The sequence below is a fragment of the Prionailurus bengalensis genome, chromosome D3, assembly GCF_016509475.1.
Source record: "Prionailurus bengalensis isolate Pbe53 chromosome D3, Fcat_Pben_1.1_paternal_pri, whole genome shotgun sequence".
In the NCBI taxonomy this organism is placed as follows: domain Eukaryota; kingdom Metazoa; phylum Chordata; class Mammalia; order Carnivora; family Felidae; genus Prionailurus; species Prionailurus bengalensis.
This window is the reverse complement of record NC_057356.1, coordinates 46,831,740-46,845,329: the sequence shown is the minus strand read 5'-3', so window position 1 is coordinate 46,845,329 and position 13,590 is coordinate 46,831,740. Positions and strand designations below refer to the sequence as shown.

The window sequence follows — 13,590 nt, the reverse complement described above, 5'->3', positions numbered from 1 at the left end:
CTAAGTATTTTATTTCCTTTGATGCTATTGTAAATGGAATTAAAAAGTTTTGCTTAGTTTTGTTTTCTGATTGTTCATTTTGTCTTTGCCCATTTTTAAAGTAAGTTATTTATCTTTTTATTGAGTTAAAGTTCTTTATTCTGGATATAAGTCTCTTAGCTGATGCATGACTTGTAAATATTTTCTGTCATTCTGTGGGTTGTTTTACTTTCTTTAGTCATATGAAAACACTTCTCCCAAAATGCTGCCTTTAAGGTGACAGAAAATTCTAAGATTTTTTTGGAATTCACTTTATTAAAATATTAACCATTTTTCTATTTTAAATGTCATAATATATTTTCTAGAATAATATTCAGCTGTGAAAAGTCTTTTAGATCATTATATAGATACTATGTAATATCCTGGAAAATACATGATATATTAGGTGAAAGGAGTTATAACATAAGCAACTTTAATATAAAAGTTGTGTTTAAAAAAAAAAAACTGACTCATGCATAGAAAAAAGGATTAGAAAGAAATACACCAGAATGTTTATAGTGGTCATAGACTAGGACAATGAGTATTTTGTTTTCTACTTACTGTGTTTTTTAGGTTGTATTTAAGCATTTCTTAGTAAATAGAAAAAAAAAAAGTTTTTTTTTGGAAAGTACATGGGAAATTTTTTGGTCCAAAGGAAAAATGTAACTCATGGGAAAACATAACACGTGATGACACAAATATTCTTTTATATGTATCTGTGCATGCAATCAACCTGGCAGTTAGAATAGCATTGTATTTCATCCTGCCCTAGTGTTACCACATCCACCAGTACCCCTGGGTACTAACATTGAACATCAGATCTCTAGCATTCTCCTGCAAATCTGCATTCTTCATTTCTGCTGCCCTGTTAAGTTGTATAACTGAACTGAACCAGTGATGCTGGACTTCTATACATTGCTGGTTAGTCCGAAATTTGTCAGAGCAGTTAACTGCTTAGAGTAAATATGAATGATATAGTTAATTATTCATTGTTGAATATTTATTTTAGGAGAGTGTTTGCTTCATTACAAACCATGCCTTTGGCAGTGTATCCTATCAGTCTGTATCACTTTGAGTCACATGTTCTACCTAGTGTTAGGTGCCCCTACCTACTGCCTACAGCCAGGTGCCCCTAGTCTGTATCACTTTAGAAGATGAGGGTCTATGTATTATACATCCCACATTTTTTCTTTAAATCTAGGTCTGTTGGGGAAATTTTTTTTTTCAACAGGTGTTGTAGGAATAACGTTAAATGAATGTTTTATCCGCTGCAATTTCAGTAATGGCTTTGCTAACTTATACATTTGGTTTAATCACGTGAATCAGTTTGGTAAAGCAATCCGATAATTTACTTAAAAATCAATTATAGAAGTTTGTGTTAATTGTGGATTGGCAATTGTCTGGGTAATCATCGGTTATTACAGTTAGCTAAATTGTACGGTTGACCTTTTGAACAACACAGGATGGGGCACTGAGCCCTGCACAACTGAAAATTTACATGTACCTTTGACTCCCCCAAAACTTCTAATAGCGCACTGCTGACTGGAAGCCCTACCAATAACATAAACATTAATCAACACATATTTTGTATGTTATATGTACTATAGACTCTATTCTTAGAAAAAAGTAAGCTAGAGAAAAAATACTACTAAGAAAATGTAAGGAAGAGAAAATATATTTACAGTAATGTGCTGTATTTATTTTTTAAATCTGCATGTAAGTGGACCTGCCCTGTTCAAACCTGTGTCATTCAAGAGTTGGCTCTATTCAACTTACTGTACTTAGTATTCACTTATTGTAGATACAACTGATGTAAGACACAGATTCCTATGGTTCTTGTTTCTATTATAGAAACTTGGTAGTAATTACTAATTTGGAAAAGGGTTATAATAAAGTCTTAGTGTAATAACTAAAAACATTTTTTCTGCTTTTTTAGGAGCTGGTAATGCTTCTTTTAGAATATAATGCAGATACTACTGTTGTTAATGGGAGTGGACAGACTGCAAAAGAAGTCACTTATGACAAAGAAATCAGGAACATGCTTGAAGGTAAATATTATGGATCTTAAACAGTAATGACTTTAATGATAGCCAAGGTTCAGACTATAAATAGAAAAAGCTTCTGGGATGCCAGAATAGACTACACTGCGCTTATGCTCTAAAGAGAATGCAATCTTGGAGTCCCTGATTAGACACAAAATTATTTGAGTTTTCCTCACAGCTTTAAAACTTAAACAGGTTGGTAAAACTTGCCATAATGTTGTATGATCAAATCTGCAACAGAATGGAAAGTAGAAAGTGAGAGGCATGAAGAATGTGGCTGGTAGGCTGCAGAAACATCATAACAAAGGATACAGAAGTGGAGGACAGTGAAGCTGTGAGAGGTGCAGCTGGTGGGAGTCATTTGATGCTGGCCTGCTCCGTTGTCCTGAGGACTGCATTGTAGCACAACGGCTGACAGTAATTTCCTGAAGGATCAGCATCGTCGTTAGAAACTCCAGATATTAAATTATGTTAAAGAAGATACGAGTCTGCAATAACTCAAAGCAATTTCTCTAAAATAGAATAAAACAAACATATTTTGATTCTTACATTGGGAAACTCTCATGCATTAAGATTATCCTCTGAGTGGCCAGGGCTTTACTATAATTATTTTTTGGTAGTATTTCTATGCTAGAGAAGAGAAGATTTCTTAATTTCTACTCTGTAGTAGAAAGCACATATCCTGTGTTTCTTTGTTTTGCAATTCAGGGAAAGGTAAGATAATTCAGTATTTAAAGGGCATTTCTTAATTATTAGTATGTTTAGCTATGTAAAAACCAGTATCTTTTTTCTATTTTCCAGTTGTCCTTGAAAACTAAAATTTTCTCTTATTGTCTAGTTAGAAAATGTCAGCCTATCAACCATACTCCTTCTCATGTCTACTACTTTTCTACCTTTAATTTTTTTGAAGATTTGATCATACAATATTATGGCAAATTTGACAAATCTGCTTAAGTTTTAAGTTTTGTCAGACATCCTTAGGTCACTGTCTTAACTCTTGCCTTAAAAATAAAACCCTTTGATTTAAAATGAACAGGCATATCAACTAAACATCTTCTCTAAAGCTCTGTCTTATGTGATTTTTTTGGGAGATTGCACATATTAGATGTGATCCCTGCCCTTTAATATATTGTGATCTAACTGGGAGGCTGAGGTGTCCTGTCCTTGACCATATCCTATCCGTTTTTTAATTTATTTTTAAAGTAATCTGTACACCCAACATGGGGCTCAAACTCATGACCCTGAGATCAATAGTCAAATGCTCTACCAACTGAGCCAGCCAGGTGCCCTTGTTCTGTTATTTTAATTTTAACAAAATGAGAACCTGGAACTGAGGCTCACCTGACAGAGTGGATTGTTAGTTTAGCCTGACAAGTTGACATTTAGTGGGGCCAATCATGAAGACATGTTCTACTACCTCCCCAAAACTCAAATGCACTAAGGACAAGGGCTCCATTGACGTATAGTTTGTCAGCTAATAAGGTGCTATCCTGGGAAATGGAAGGAGAAAGTTATTTGACTCTGCTCTGATGAGATCACCTTAGCCAGATATAATTTGTGGATAGCGCCTTAAGTGGCTCAGACTTCAGGGAGTGCATCTAGTAGCCCCCCAAGACTATAGGTAGAACAGAAACCACATCATGGGGTAGGGCACTAGAGACAGGAAGAGTTTCACCCCAGAAGCACAGATCTCAGTGGTCACAACAAAATTTTACTCAAGCATCTAAAGAAGTATTATATTGTAATCTTATTTGTGCTAGAACAGAGCCAGTTGTTGGTCCAGTTGATGGAGTGCCAGGGGTTCATCTTTGGGTCCTGTGTATTGTAATAATGGCTTGGGTTGCACTTTAAGGTGTAGGGAGTTCACATGATTGGAGTTACCTGGAAAGAGGTTAGACTACTATGGGTCAGGCACTAGAAAGGAATACCTTCTTCTACATACCATTTGTCTTTCATTTTATTTTGAGAAATTTCTAACCTACAGGGAAGTTTCAATTATAGTGCAATGAAAACTTGTATGTCCTTCACTTAGGTTCAGTAGTCATTAACATTTTGCCACATCTGGTGTATCCTTTTATATATTAATGTTCCTTAATATTTTTTGTAGAACCATTTGGGAGTAACTTCTAGAAAGCGGTACTTCTAAATATTTCAGTATGTATCCCTTAAGAACAAGGATATCTTCTTACATAATCACAATGTAACCACCAATTTCTGAAAATTTATCACTAATATAATATAGTTTATATTCAGATTTTGTCAATTGCCCAAATAATGTCCTTTGTAGAATTTTCCCCCCAATTCAGAATCCAATCCAGAATCTCTCATTGTGTTGACAGATTGCTTTAGTCTCCTTTATCTGGAATAAGTCCTTAGCCTTTGTTTGTCATGATCTTGACCTTTTTGAAGAGGAAGGAAATTATAGAATTATTTGTAGAATGTCTCAGTTTGGGTTTTTTTTTTTTTTTTTAATCTTTTCATATATTTTAGATTCAGGATCTGCTTTTTGGCAGGAATGGTGAGGTTGTATCCTTTACCAGTGCATCACACATTAGGAAGAAACATTGTTTATTTTGTTCTATTACTGGTAATGTTATCTCTGATAACCCAGTGCTCCACTGTAGAGATACCCCCTCCCTTTGTAAGTACTAATCTATGGGGAGAAAAATTCAAATTTCCTGTTTACCATTAATCTTTTAATAACTGATTTCAGCATTAATGATTCTCGTCCTGAATCACTTCTTACTATGGAGATTGCAAAATGGTGATTTTTCTGTTGTCAGTGAAGGACATTTGCCAGGTTCTTACCTCCATTTCAAGTGTATTGCTATTTATTTTATTTTATTTTTTTAATTTTTTTTTTTCAACGTTTATTTATTTTTGGGACAGAGAGACAGAGCATGAACGGGGGAGGGGCAGAGAGAGAGGGAGACACAGAATCGGAAACAGGCTCCAGGCTCCGAGCCATCAGCCCAGAGCCCAACGCGGGGCTCGAACCCACGGACCGCGAGATCGTGACCTGGCTGAAGTCGGATGCTTAACCGACTGCACCACCCAGGCGCCCTCAAGTGTATTGCTATTTAACCTGCCCTGTGCATATACATAAGAGTGTTGTTAGGAGGGAGTTAAACTTCATGATCTCTGCACTCCCTATTAGCTCGGGATGCAGATTCAAACGAAAGATAGATAATTAGTTTGTCATATTAAAATTAAAATTTAGGGATGCCTGGGTGACTCAGGCAGTTAAGCATCCGACTCTTGGTTTCTGCTCGGATCATGATCTCATGGTTAGTGAGATTGAGCCCTGCGTTGAGCTCTATGTGGAGAGCACAGAGCCTGCTTGGGATTCTCTCTCTCCCTGTCTCTGCCCCTCCCTTGCTTGCACATGTGCTTGCTCGCTCTCTCTCAAAAATAAACTTACTTAAAAAATAAAATTGAATTAAAATTTATAGGACAAATGAATTTTTTGAATGAAATATTTCCTTTGAAAACATTTATTGAGGTATAAAATATATGGATAAAAGCATACATAATTAATGTACAGCTCACTATTTTCACAAACAGAACACATCAACGTAAGCAACAGATCAAAGAACAGAATGTTACCAGCACTCTGGAAGCCTCATCTCCCCAGCTGGAATTTTTCCTTTTCATTGGCTGCATCAATAATCTTTCAGTGTCTTTGGGGCGCCTGGGTGGCGCAGTCGGTTAAGCGTCCGACTTCAGCCAGGTCACGATCTCGCGGTCCGTGAGTTCGAGCCCCGCCTCGGGCTCTGAGCTGATGGCTCAGAGCCTGGAGCCTGTTTCCGATTCTGTGTCTCCCTCTCTCTCTGCCCCTCCCCCGTTCATGCTCTGTCTCTCTCTGTCCCAAAAATAAATAAACGTTGAAAAAAAAAAAATTAAAAAAAAAAAATCTTTCAGTGTCTTTAATGAACAGAGGACAGGAATATATGCAGTGTTTGCAACTCCAAAACCCCATTTTCCTTCATTTATGAATCTAGGCAATCTAAAAAGAAACATTAGGGTACCCTTTACCTCTTTTTCATGAAGTCTAGAACCAACATGATTAAGCATTGTTTGATTATTTAGTAAATATTTATTGACCAAATACACGTCATGCCAGACACTGTCATAAATGGCTAGGATACACAGAAGAGTAAGAACAGTACCTGACTGCTAGCGATAACTTACAGCTCTGGGTAACACATGCAGGAGTAGAAGTACATACAAGAGGGATAGGAATGTGACTGTTCTCAGAGCTCATGGTGCAGTAGCCCCAGGACCAGTAAGAGGAAACACTGAAGAGTGTGAATCGCAGCAAAAGAAGAAGCCATTGAGAGCTTATGCAGAGGCTTGGGTGCCTTCCTTTGAGGTGGGGAGGGAGTCTGGGTGTGGAAATAGAAATGTAAGAATAGAAGATGATGGTATGTTAGGACTGTCAATCTTTTCTTAAAGCTAAACCAGTTCTAGCTATAGCTGTATCCACGATCGCATTCATAGTGTTTCCCCAGTCACTTGGCTCCCCAACCTGCTTTTTAGTCCATGACCTACTTCAGCCAGGAAGACCTGAGAAACCTTTTATAGTTTCTCCCTTGCAGCCTTTGCAAAGGATATTATGCACGTGTTTTAAGTGAGGTTACTGAGCCTTCCTGTGAAATTGGTTTTTTTAAGCCAGAACAGAATTCAAATCTAGCAAAAAGAGACCTTATTGCATATTGCAGTTTCTTAAATCAAATTGCCTGTTCTCTTTCTGTGCAAGTGTGATTTAAGAAGCAGGATAGAATAGTGGTAAGAGCATGGTCTCTGGAACCAGCCTGCACAAGTTCAGATCCCAGCTCCTCCATTTCCTAGCTGTGTGACCTTAGTTTAATTCCGTAACCTCTTAGTGCCTCAGTCTCTTCATCTGTACAATCAGAATAATAGTAACACCTACTTCATAGCATAGTTATGAGGATTTAATGAGCTAATATATTCTTTTCAAAATTTAATATTGAAGTATAGATGACCTACTGTGTTTTGTTAGTTTCAGGTATGTAACAAAGTGATTTGATTTTTATGTTTTATGCAGTGTTCACCGTGGTAAGTGTAGTTACCTGTCAGCATGCAGTATTACTAAAATACTGGCCTTATCCTGTATGCTGTATTTTGTCCATCTCTGGGACTTATTTATTTTATAACTGGAAGTTATTTTTAAAGTGCTTTGAATAGTACTTGGCATATACTAGGTGCTATAGAATTTGTTAAAGTAAGTCTTCTATTAGGTGGAAGTATATACGTATGTATAGATCTACTTACATGGTTTGTACATCTTCTACCAGTGCTGTTTCTTGTTATTTTTAACGGATTCTAAGGTTCTAGAAGGTGTGAGTGCTACTCTCCAATTTATTAAGGCAGATGTGTAATAGTATTTCAGCATGCAAAAGTAATTCATAATTATCTGTGATGGGTGTTATAGTAAGATACTTAGGCTTCTGAATTGAAAACATAAATTCATATGAACCTAAAAGGAGTTGAACTCCCTTATCTGAAATTCAAGGCAGTGAGAATAACAATAAGTCTTTAACTATATTTGAATTATAATTCAAAATATTGTGACTTTTTCCCCACAGTCACTTTATTCATACATCCTGTTAATGATGTTGCTAATAGGATTCTGACTAGAAGTAGAGTAACATATACTTTCCTTTTGCAGCTGTAGAAAGGACTCAACAAAGAAAGCTTGAAGAAGAACTTTTAGCAGCAGCAAGAGAAGGCAGAACAGCAGAACTCCTAGCTCTGGTAAAACAACATGTCTTAGTTCTTTACCCTTCAGGAAAATTGTAACTTTACGTTAATACTTCATAATGTAGTCAAATTGCGGGGCTAAAATACTTGAGATTATAATAGTAGTACAAAAGTCCTTAAATATCTGAAAGCACTTGGCATATAATAGTTTAAGCAAGATACATTTTAAGGATTGTTTTCTATGAATTTGTGATTTATGTCCCCACTCCCTACTGGGAAAATCTGATAAATTAAGAATCTGATTTTTCAAGGCGAATACATTATGTAAGACAATTGTTTTTGTTTTTTTTTTTTTCAAATTAAGCCAATTTAAATTGAAACATAATATGTAAGATCCTATAAAGGAACAAGTTTCTCTAATTCTGATAAGCAATCATTTCTGAAGGGTATGCTACACTTTTAGAAAGTAACGTACAAATATGTGATAATACTTGGGAATATTCATATCATGTCAGAACAGATTGAAAGCTTTACCCATTTTTTTTTTCCTTTTGGAGACCTACTTTCCAGTTTCTATTTCCCACGTAGTCTCATTAAACATGGAACTAAATTTCTTCTAAATTGAAGAATGAAGCCTTGCCATTTGCTTTAAAGTTATTTCAGCCTTTTCATTTGAAAAGACCTCTTTGGTTTCCAAGTAAAGTACCTAAAACATTTTTTAATCTTTGTGAAATGGAGACTGTATAAAGAAGTTTTTAAAATAGTCAGTTGGGAACAACAAATTCAGTAGAACTTTAACACATTTAACCTTTATGGTTTTAACTCTTCTGAATGACTGTCTGTGGTAGACTGGTGTATATTTTTGCTGTCACAAGTATGAATCACAAAATGGGTATAAGTGAGCCAATCTTAGTGGAATCTTAATGTCCAGGAGTGGGTGGGGTGGCACTGGTGTAGTGTGTGGTGTCTGTTGTCAAGGGAATGTGGGACCCAAGATTTCATGGCACCTTGAGGACGAGCATGGCAAGTGATATAGATTTGCTGGTTTTAGGGAACAAGAAGCCACTGACTGTCTAGCATCCTAGAGCTCTGGTGTTCACCTGGTTCTATAGTTGGAGGGTCCACCTGAACATCGGTTACACCTTCCTGTGTTTTAAGGGAGAAAATCCATCTTTGATATATAATTCTGCATTGCATTTTTCATTTGTTAGCTCAACAGGCCCAATCCTCCTGATGTTAATTGTTCGGATCAGTTAGGAAATACACCCTTGCACTGTGCAGCTTACCGGGCTCATAAGCAATGTGCCTTAAAGCTTCTAAAAAGTGGAGCAGACCCAAATTTGAAGAACAAAAATGGTAAGCATGTTGGTAAAAGCCATTGTTGGTCATTTTGGAACTATAAAAATAAGTTAATGCCATATAAAATTGTTTTGTGTTACGATCCAGCCTTTGTTAAACTATATGGCCCCTACTTAATTTTGAAGTCCAGGCATTCACACAAAAGAAAAAAACTTACTAATTTCCTTCCTAGTTAAGAGTTAACTGTATAATAATACCTATTCCTTAGGAGGAAGTTGTGATTAAGATAGAGTTACTCCCTCGAGGAAAGAGAGTACAGTTGATTCGTGTTATTTAACTCCTGGGGGAAAAAGAGTTAGGTTCTTGAGAGGTTCTGGTCACAACATTTTTATACTGATTAATACATACCCTTGTTTATGTGTGTATTTCTATTTAAAAACACCTTTAATATATATTGTTAATCCATTAACAAAGCTTACTGCCAACAGCACTGTCATTCATGCCTCAATAGAGCTTGTGTGCTACACATATATTCTCCATAAAGCATATCACAGCCCTCTTGCACTTAGGAACAACACTATATAATAATTCAGTACTATGTTTGGCAGCCAGTTTCAATAGTGAAGTCACCAACAAAAAGCAAACAAAATGTGAAAATGTGGCCCTGGATAGACTATGATGTGGACATTTGTTTACCTATGAGAGCTGAAACAGGCAGAGCATCACCTTTTTCTAACTCAGCTGGGAATATGCGCCTGAGAAGACTCAAATTTTTCACCACTTTTGATGTGCCTGTGAATGACTGAGAAATTGCGATAAGTATTGATTTTGAGGTTACAGATAAATTTTAGCAATAGGCAAATCTGCAAATGTCAAATGTACAGGTAATGAGTGTTGACTCTATGCATAACAGTATCAGAGATGGGATCAGATAACCCCAAGAGAAGCTACAAAAGGTGTGGGTATTCAAAGGGGGAACATCGCATTAGGGCCATTATCACTATTTAGGATGCTTCCCTCTGCCTACCATCAACCTGGATTAGGACTTGACTTGTTAGTAGTCCACCAGGACCCTGTGCTCACCTTCATTGTTTCCTAAATCACACTCCATGGTAGTTGTTGATTTATATAGCTGTATCTCATGAGACTGAATTCCTAAAGGCGGGGCTGATACTCTCCTGTCTAGTTTTCCTAGGACCTAGAGTAATGTGTAGCACACACCTTCTACATGTTGCGTGTTTGTTGAAGATTTGAGTAGTTAGAGATGGCTTCGTGAAGGAATAGATATTTAATATAGACTCTGAAGTCCTACTAGGATTTTTAATTCCTCTAAATACTTGTATCTCTAACAAAAGGTCCCACTGTATTTTTTTTCTTTTTAAATATAAAGAATATCATTAAATTTTGGAAAGGACATTCTAAGCAGAGAGATTATGAGCAAAGGCATTAAGATAAAAAATTCAAGTAAAGTTTTAGGTGACATCCTCAGTTTGGCATATCCATACACATGAAGGGGGGCAGTACCAGATAATCCTATAAATGCAGATTAGGCTTGCATAGTGGAAAACCTTAATATGGCAGACTATTTTACCCCTTAATTTGGAAGTTCAGGGGATCATGATAAATAGGTGAGCAGTGGAGAGAGGAGGTGCTTTAATTGGGGCCTGAATTTTTATTGACATCAGTGGGAATAGAAAGGAAAAAGAAAATTAATGATAGAATTTTCTGCTCTCTTCCCTTCTTTTGGCCCATATGCTGTAGACCGGCACTATCCAATAGATGGATAATGAGAGCCATGTATATAATTTTAAGTTTTCTAGTAGCCACATTTAAAAAGTAAAAAGAAACTGATGAAATTTTAATAATGTATTTTATTTAAAGCAATTTATTCAAAATATGTTAACATGTAATCAATGAAAATACTGAGATTTTACATCGCCTTTTTGATATTAAGTCTTTGAAATCTGGCATGTGTTTTACACTTAACATCTCAGTTTGAAGGAGCCACATTTCAAGTACTGAATAACCACATGTGATTAGTGTCTATTGTATTGGATATAAAAGCTCTAGACATAACAAAGTGTTGAGTCTCTGGTTAACCATGCTGTCCCCAACCTGCGTATGCTTTTTTCTCTGCTGGAAATGTCCTTTTCCTACTTGTCCATGTGGTAAGCCCTAGTCTCACTCTAAGAGTTAGGTCAAACTGTTTTCGCCAGAGAGGCTTTCCCTGTATCTCTAGGATAGATATAAGTTCTTCCTGGAATAAGAGAAACCGGGGAATAGTGAAGGGGGAGCACTCAGGAGCTGTGAGGGAAATACAAGTTCCATGGAGCCAACAGAAGACATAAAATGTGGAGTGAAGGGGTGGGGTGTATTCGTTGTCATGTGCAACTTAGACTGAAGAAGATATAAACACTGAGGCAAGGCTGTGGAATTCAGTGACTCAGTGCCCAGGGGTCCTTTCTGAAAGGGTGGTTTCCGCTGGTGGTTGAGCAACAGCTGGATGCGTGGTTAAGGATGGAGTAGGAGATGAGGAAGCTGAGGCAGCACTGCTTCTCTGCAGTATTTAAGAACAGAAGGAATGGTTCTGTGGCCAAGAGGAAGATGTTTTAGGCAGAGAGATTTAAGCATGTTTGTAAAGTTAAGGAGGACTAAGGCAATAGAAAAGGAGCTTGAAGATTTAATTGTGACAGAAAATGTAATTTTTTCAAAAAAGCAATGCTTTGGTAACAGCAAAAAAGGGAACATATTTGATAAAGGATGCTTGGTTTTTTATGGCAGCAATTACCAACACAACTGAAGACCTAAAAGAAGACCTAAAAATGGAGAGACCGGCCATGTTTGGGGGAAGGGGAACTCAACATCAAAAAGCTAACAGTTCTCTCCAAGTTAATTCAGAGCAATCCCAGCCAGAACCTTCAAAGGGTTTTCGTAGGTCTTGACTAGCTAACTCTCATTTATATAGAAAAGTCCAGTGTAGTGAATTTTAAAATGGAAGAGAAGCAGGGGGAGTTGTCCTGCTGGATAAAAAGACTAATGAACCTATGGGATGTAAAACATTTATTCAACAAAGTGTTTATATGCTAGTTACTATTCCAGGGGCTAGGGATCTAGAGCGGTGAAGAAAAAAATCCCTGCTTTCATGGAGCTTACGTTCTAATAGGAGAGGGCCAATAAAAAAAAAAAATATGTCAGATGAGATTGGTGCTGGGGGGCGGGGGGGAGGCAAGGGAGGAGAATTGAGAGTGTGTTGGGTGTATAGATCATTGCTGCTTTGTGAAAGATGGCAGGAGAATCTCTGTTAGAATGGTAATTACGACTCTTAAGTGAAGGAACAAGCAGTGTCAGTATCTGGGCAGTGAGGATGGTCCCAAGCAGAGGAGGCAGAAAGTGTATATGATGTGTGTCATGAAAAGCCAACCAGTATGTCCAGAGTAGAGTGAGAGGGGGAGGGCAGTTGGAGGAGGTTAAAGAGGCCGAGGGACATGGATGAAGAAAGGCTTTGTGGGTTATTGTAAGAATTGTGGCTTTTACTCTGTGTAAGATGGGAAGGTATAGGAGGGTTTAGGATGCAGCAGTGATATGGTCAGATGTAGGTCCTGAAAAGTGATCGCTGATTGTTGTGAAAATAGATCCTAGGAGGGAATCAGTTAGGCTATTCAGGTGAGAGGAAATTGGCTTGGATCAGGATAATAGCAGTAAAAATGGTTGTTAATGGTTAGATTTTTTTAAACATAATTTGAAGGCAGAGTGGTCAGGATTTTCTGATGACTTAGATACATGAGGTGTGAGAGAAAGACCAGAATTGAGGGTGACTCTACAGTGTTTGAGTCGAGGACCTGAAAAAATGGAATTTCCAGTTACTACGAAGGGTGAGACTGCAGGAAAGGGTAGGCTAGCAGTGGCTAAGAATTAGGAGTTTGGTTTTTAAGGTATAAAAAATTTGAAATCCTATTCTACAATTCAAGTGAGACAGTCGGGTATAGAAGTTTGTGTTTAGAAGAGAGGTCTGGGTGGAGATAAATTTGGGAATTTTCAGGATGTAAAATTATTTAAAATAATAGAATGGATAGGATCACTGAGTGAGCTATTGGTTCAGGGTAGATGAAGGTGAACAGACCAGATAGTTTGGAAGTTAAAACATGTACATTTGAGAACTTGACAGATGACAAAGGTGGCGTGATAAGTGGATGAGGAAAGAACTGAGTAAACAATCCTGGGGCAAATAGCGAGCCACATAGTAATAGGTCATTTTAGACACCTGTTGCATATTGGATACTAAATTCCAGCTGGTTTAAACCTAAAAGTGCAATATAAACTTTAAAGCATCAGGAGAGGTTTCTGTTTTTGGCCATAATACAGTTACAGGGACTAGATTTACCTTCCCCTCTCTGTTCCTAATAACACTGTATTGGAAGTCTTAGCTAATGCAATAAAGCAAAAAAATAAATAAAAAGAAAAAAAGTATTCAGACTGAAAAAGAAGAAACAGAACTCTTTATTTATAG

The 13,590-nt window shown here is 37.1% G+C and overlaps 1 protein-coding gene and 1 non-coding gene across 3 annotated transcripts in view; one reads left to right on the top strand and one right to left on the bottom strand.

Moving 5' to 3' along the window:
- Positions 1-13,590, top strand: part of OSBPL1A (oxysterol binding protein like 1A) — a 245,412-nt gene that overhangs the window by 52,441 nt on the left and 179,381 nt on the right. For both annotated transcript variants that reach the window (XM_043558465.1, XM_043558466.1), the window contains exons 5-7: positions 1,955-2,066; positions 7,753-7,838; positions 8,996-9,140. In XM_043558465.1, coding sequence (XP_043414400.1) covers positions 1,955-2,066; positions 7,753-7,838; positions 8,996-9,140 — 343 coding nt within the window. The remainder of the gene's footprint in view (positions 1-1,954; positions 2,067-7,752; positions 7,839-8,995; positions 9,141-13,590) is intronic.
- On the bottom strand, positions 3,273-3,345 carry TRNAN-AUU. The gene has a single exon. It is a non-coding gene; the product is annotated as a tRNA-Asn (tRNA).